General features: G+C 58.1%; 1 protein-coding gene across 1 annotated transcript; it reads right to left on the minus strand.

Annotated features, from left to right (window-relative positions):
* Positions 1 to 1,764: 1,764 nt before the first annotated feature.
* GALR3 (galanin receptor 3) lies at positions 1,765 to 5,221 on the minus strand. Its single transcript, XM_030815587.1, has 3 exons — positions 4,790 to 5,221; positions 3,493 to 3,870; positions 1,765 to 2,537 (listed from the first exon to the last, which is right to left on the minus strand). Exons 2-3 carry the CDS (start codon positions 3,849 to 3,851, stop codon positions 1,790 to 1,792), a joined length of 1,107 nt encoding a protein of 368 aa, XP_030671447.1. The 5' UTR covers positions 3,852 to 3,870; positions 4,790 to 5,221; the 3' UTR covers positions 1,765 to 1,789.
* Between the last annotated feature and the right edge of the window lie 324 nt (positions 5,222 to 5,545).

The raw sequence follows: 5,545 nt of genomic DNA on the forward strand, positions 1-5,545 counted from the left end.
GGATGTGAAATCATTGAGACTGATTTATTGGTTAATTATTGGGTTTTTACCACCCCAGACATCCCCGGCTGTGTGTGGGGACAGAGGGAAGGAGCCCCTGGGAGGCTAGCTGGAGGCCAAGCATGGCCCAGTTCTCCTGAGCCAGGGGCACCAAATGGAGTAACATAAGGCGTCTGGACCAGGGAATGCACCCACGACTTTATGCCCAGGTGAAGCCCATCTGGACTGGCTGGCCTGAACCCTGGAACAGAAGTCTGTTAACGAAGAGGTCTGGGGTTTCCAGGTCACCCAGTCAGGTGTGGGGAGCTACAGTTTTGGAAAATAATCAGGAAGAACCAAGAAAAACCGTGGAACCGTGGAAACTGAGAGGAGATGCCCCAGAGGTGGAGAAGGAAGAAACTGAGTAGAAAAAGTTAGGCCGGGCGTGGTGGCCCACGCCTGTAATCCCAGCACTTTGGAAGGCCAATGGGGGCAGATCACTTGAGGTCAGGAGTTCAAGACCAGCCTGGCCAACACGGTGAAACCCCATCTCTACTAAAAATATATATATATAACAAAAAAAAGAAAACAAAAATTAGCTGGATGTGGTGGCATACACCTGTAGTCCCAGCTACTCAGGAGGCTGAGGCAGGAGAATCGCTTGAACCTGGAAGGCGGAGATTGTGTTGAGCTAAGATTGTGCCACTGCACTGCAGCCTGGATAACTCTCTCTCTCTCAAAAAAAATATAATAATAATAATATAATGATAACAGAAAAAAAAAAAGAAAAAGTTAGCCATGGGTTTGCATCCAACCTCTGCCAAACACCAGCGGTGTGGCAAATCACTAAATCTCTATGATCCTTGATTTCTACATCTGTAAAATGGGGCTAAACGGCCGGGCACAGTGGTTCATGCCTGTTATCCCGGCACTTTGGGAGGCTGAGGCGGATGGATCACCTGTGGTCAGGAGTTCGAGACCAGCCTGTCCAAAATGGTGAAACCCCGTCTCTATTAAAAAAAAAAAATTAGTCGGATATGGTAGTGGGCGCCTGTAATCCCAGCTACTCTGGAGGCTGAGGCAGGAGAATTGCTTGAACCCGGGGGACGGAGGTTGCAGTGAGCCGAGATTTTGCCACTGTACTCCAGCCTGGGCGACAAGACTCTGTCTCTAAAAGATAAAAAAAAAAAAGGGGGGGGGTGTTAATCATATCTATTTGCAAAGCTGTTTTGACAAAAAATGTAGCATGAGGCATATGGTACCTGCTTAATAAATATTATTTTTAGAGACAAGGTCTTGCTTTGCTGCCTAGGCTGGAATGCAGTGGCGTGATCATAGCTCACTGCAGCCTTGAACTCCTGTCTCAAGCGATCCTCCCGCCTAGACCTCCCAAAGCGCTGAGATTACAGGCATGAGCCAAGCGCCTGGTCTCACTTAAATATTAGCCATTTATTAGCTGTTGATGTTAAATTACCTAGGACTGAGCTTGGAACCAAGAAGGGGATAGTTAAGAGGTGGCGGAGGAAGCAGGACCTAGGTGTCACCTAGTTGGAAGGATGGGCAGAGGGACTGCCAGGCTGGCTCTGGGCAGGCTCTGGGAGCTGCCCTGCTGCGGGCGGGCTGTGCTGTCCGTTTTCACACCCAGGGGTGTCCACTGGGCTGGTGCTCCGCTGTGGAGAGGGGACAAGTCGCTCCACTCAACGCTCCTCAGAGAGCTCGTGGCATTGCCCCATCCCTGGCCCGGTGGCGTCCTGCCCTCGGAGAACGGCAGTGAGACAGACGGACACAGGCAGAGTCCAGGCGGCAGGGTTTATTCCGGTCCTCGGGCAGCCTCTCCGCCGTGGGCGGGTCCCTCCCTGGGCTCCGGGCCCCGGCCGCCACCAGCCGGCAGCCTCCCGCGAGGCCGGGCGTCTCCGGGGCAGCCGGGTGGGTCCGAGGACGCCGGGCGGACGCGACGGAGGGCGCGGCGGGCGCGGTGGCGGCGTCGGCGGCCGCACGGCCACAGGCGGCGGAAGCGCGCGCGGAAGTGGCGCGAGGCGAGCGCGTAGACGAGCGGGTTGAGGCAGGAGTTGGCGTAGGCCAGGCAGTGCGAGGCCAGGCGGCAGGCGTAGGTGGCCGGGCTGAAGGCGAAGCGGCCGTACCAGAAGCACAGGATGAGCGCGTGGTGCGGGCCCCAGCAGAGCGCGTAGAGCGCGGCCACCGCCAGCATGGCGCGCCCCGCACGGCCCGTCGCCCTTCGCCGCGCCTCGGCCGCCGCCGCGCCCGCGGGACCCACGGCGGCCCACAGGAAGCGCAGCGTGCGCCCGTAGGCCAGACTCACCACGGCCACGGGCAGCAGGTAGCCGGCAGCGAAGGTGGCCACGTCCAGGGCTCGGCGGCGCGCGTCCTCCCAGGCGGGAACGCAGAGCTCCAGCGCGCCGTAGCGCACGGTACCGTAGTAGCTGAGGTAGGGCGCCGAGAAGAGCGCTGCCAGCAGCCACACCAGCCCCACCGCGGCGCGGGCGTTGCGCGGCGTGCGCAGAGCGCGCGAGCGCAGCGGGTGCCGCACGGCCAGGTACCTGCGGAGGGCGCCGGGTCAGCGGGGCGGACAGATGCCTTCCCGCAGGGGCCCGCGCCACATCCCGCGCTGGGCCCTGCGGCCCGGTGCGCCTCCTGTGAACCGTGGGGGACGTGGCAGGGATTAAGGGTGTGAACGCGCAAGGTGCTTAGAGCAGTGCCTGGCACCTAGCAAGGGCCCGATCCCGGTGAGTTGTTATTTCTAGGATTATTTTATGGATGCGTCAGATGAGGCCTAGAGAGAAGTGACTTGCCCAGGGTCATCAGCTAGTGTGAGCCTGGATTTGACCCCAAGTTTCAAGCGATGGAAGCAGATGTGTGAAGAGCTGGGCCAGGTGTGGGCAGTTATAAAATAGCTGGGCTGGGCGCGGTGGCTCATGCCTGTAATCCCAGCACTTGGGAGGCCGAAGCAGGCGGATCACCTGATGTCAGGGGTTCGAGACCAGCCTGTCCAACATGGCAAAACCCCGTCTCTACTAAAAATACAAAAAATTAGCCAGGTGTGGTGGCCTGTAGTCCCAGCTACTCGGGAGCCTGTGGCAGGAGAATCTCTGGAACCCAGGAGGCAGAGGTTGCAGTGAGCCGAGATCCAAAAAAAAAAAAAAAAAAAAAACCGACAAAAAACTGATGAATGCATTCGTGAGCTTCTTTTGCCATTCATTTCGTGCTTAGAGAGCACTTACTATGTGCCAGACCCTGTGCTGCCACTTGAGACTCAGAGGCTTCCTCTGGAAGCTCACAGTGGAGGAGGGGAAGGGCAGGACAGTCCCCTCAAGCATGCCCTGCAGGTGCCCAGAGGCTGCTTGTGAGGGATCAGGGAGCTTTTGTTTCCTCCCACCCACCTCCTTTTCTGGTCCCCCACTCTCTCCTTCCTAAGGCAATGAGGATCTGTTCAGGACTCCTCCCCCCACCCCCGCCCCCACAGCCCTGCCCAGCCAGGCCCTAGGCACAGCTCACCTGTCCACGGAAACAGCAGCCAGCGTGAAGCTGCTGGCGTACATGGTGAGGTAGATGAGCAGGTGCACGGCCTTGCAGACGAGGGCCCCAAAGAGCCAGGCATCCAGCGTGTAGATGGTGGCCTGGAAGGGCACGCAGCACAGGATGAAGCAGAGGTCAGCCACCGCCAGGTTGAGGATGAACAGATCCGTGGTGCTGCCAGGCTCGTGCCAGGCACTCAGGCCAGGCTGCAGGAGCACTGCCAGCACGAGCCCATTGCCCACTGTGCCCAGCAGGAAGATTAGGGCAAAGACCACAGGCACTGCCACGGCCCCAACACTCCCTGGGCTGTCCAGTGAAATGTTCTGGGCATCAGCCATCTCCCCATCAGACGGGCACCTGGGGAAGAGAAGCTGGAATCCTCAGGCAAGAGCCCCCAGTTCTGGTTGCTTGACCCCGGGATCTAGCTCCCCCGACCTGGGTCTGGCCAGGTGTTCTGGGCTGGAAGCTCGTGGGAGATGGAGGAGGGGAGAGCAGAGCCAAAGTCATCGCTGTGTGCCACTGTGTGAGCAAGCTCGTGGTGTTCAAGGGGTGAGAGTTCCTCAGTTTCCTAAGGAACACGCCTAGAGTCCTGCCTGGAGGGCTACCTAGGTATTTGAGGGACATTTTCAACCCACGAGGCTGGGGAAGGCACAAGTGAAGTAGGATGAAGATATGGCGATGGGGGGAGGGGCCAACCCCAGAAACTGGTATATTTTCCTTCTCAATGGGGATCTGAAGCTCAGGGAAGACCCTGGGACATGGATTTAGGGCTTTCTCTGGCTACAAGTTGTAGCCTCAGCAAAACACGGGTAACATCCCTGAGTCACTGGAGAGTCCAGTATAGTGAGATCACCACAATGGCAAAACTGGGAAGACCATGTAGGTCACTGCTCCCTCTCTGCACATAGAGAAATTGAGGCCCAGAGAGGGGACATGGGAGGGTAATATCACACTCGAAATGGCAGCTCTAGGGCTGTTGCCACCCTGGTATCCTGCCTCTTAAGCTAGAGTGCTCATCTGAGAGCCTGTAACAGGTGGTGCCTCTGACAACCTGTGTGTGTGTGCACACCGAACCCATGCTCACCCCCATCCCACTCCACAGCCCATGTCTCCTACTACCTGCGGATACCCTCGCAGGCTTGAGACCACTGGGGTGGTGGGACAAAGTAGGGGAAAGGGGGGCCAGGCAGGGAGTAGGGAAGAAAGGCAATGTCTGCCCCCACCCAAGCACCCAGCATGCAGTAGGTCCCCAAAGCCCAGGATGGGCAACACCCACCTCCGCCTTGGGCAGTGGGCTTGATCCTGGGTGAAATGGCCGGGCTGGGCGGGCCTCCTGGTTCAGCGGCTGCCCCTCGGTGCCTCCCTGCAGGTACTGGTCTGCCTTCTACTTCTCTCCCTTCGCCTTTAAGGCCCCTCCTCTCCTCTGCCCCCTCTGCTGAGCCGGAGTTGGGCACTCCCTCTGGAGTAGCCACTGGCCACTTCCCCCTCAGTCCCTGATTTCCCCCAGGTGGCAGGCTCTTCTGCCTGGCTCTTCTCTGCCTCTCTGCGTTGCTGCTGCCTTTTCCTCTCTCTGCAGCCAGTAACCCATTGATCTCGCTCTCTGTGATTTGCTTTGTAGTTAACCCCTCTGTGCCCAGGGCCCAGCCAGTCTCTGGCACTCCCACCTCCTGTGGCCCAGCCTGATGACTCCATCCCCTACCCCTGCACCTTCTTGCTCCAATCCATGTTTAGAAAAGGTTCCTAGGCCGGGCATGGTGGCTCACGTCTGTAATCCCAGCACTTTGGGAGGCCGAGGCAGGCAGATCACTTGAGGCGAGGAATTCGAGACCAGCCTGGCCAATGTGGCGAAATCTTGTCTCTACTAAAAATACAAAAATTAACTGAGTGTGGTGGTGGGCGCCTGTAATCCCAGCTACTCTGGAGGCTGAGGCAGGAGAATCGCTTGAACCTGGGAGGTGGAGGTTGCAATGAGCCGAGATGACGCCACTGCACTCCAGCCTGGGTGATGGAGTGAGACATTGTCTAAAAAAAA

Source organism: Nomascus leucogenys, chromosome 7b (genome assembly GCF_006542625.1).
Source record: "Nomascus leucogenys isolate Asia chromosome 7b, Asia_NLE_v1, whole genome shotgun sequence".
Lineage (NCBI taxonomy): Eukaryota > Metazoa > Chordata > Mammalia > Primates > Hylobatidae > Nomascus > Nomascus leucogenys.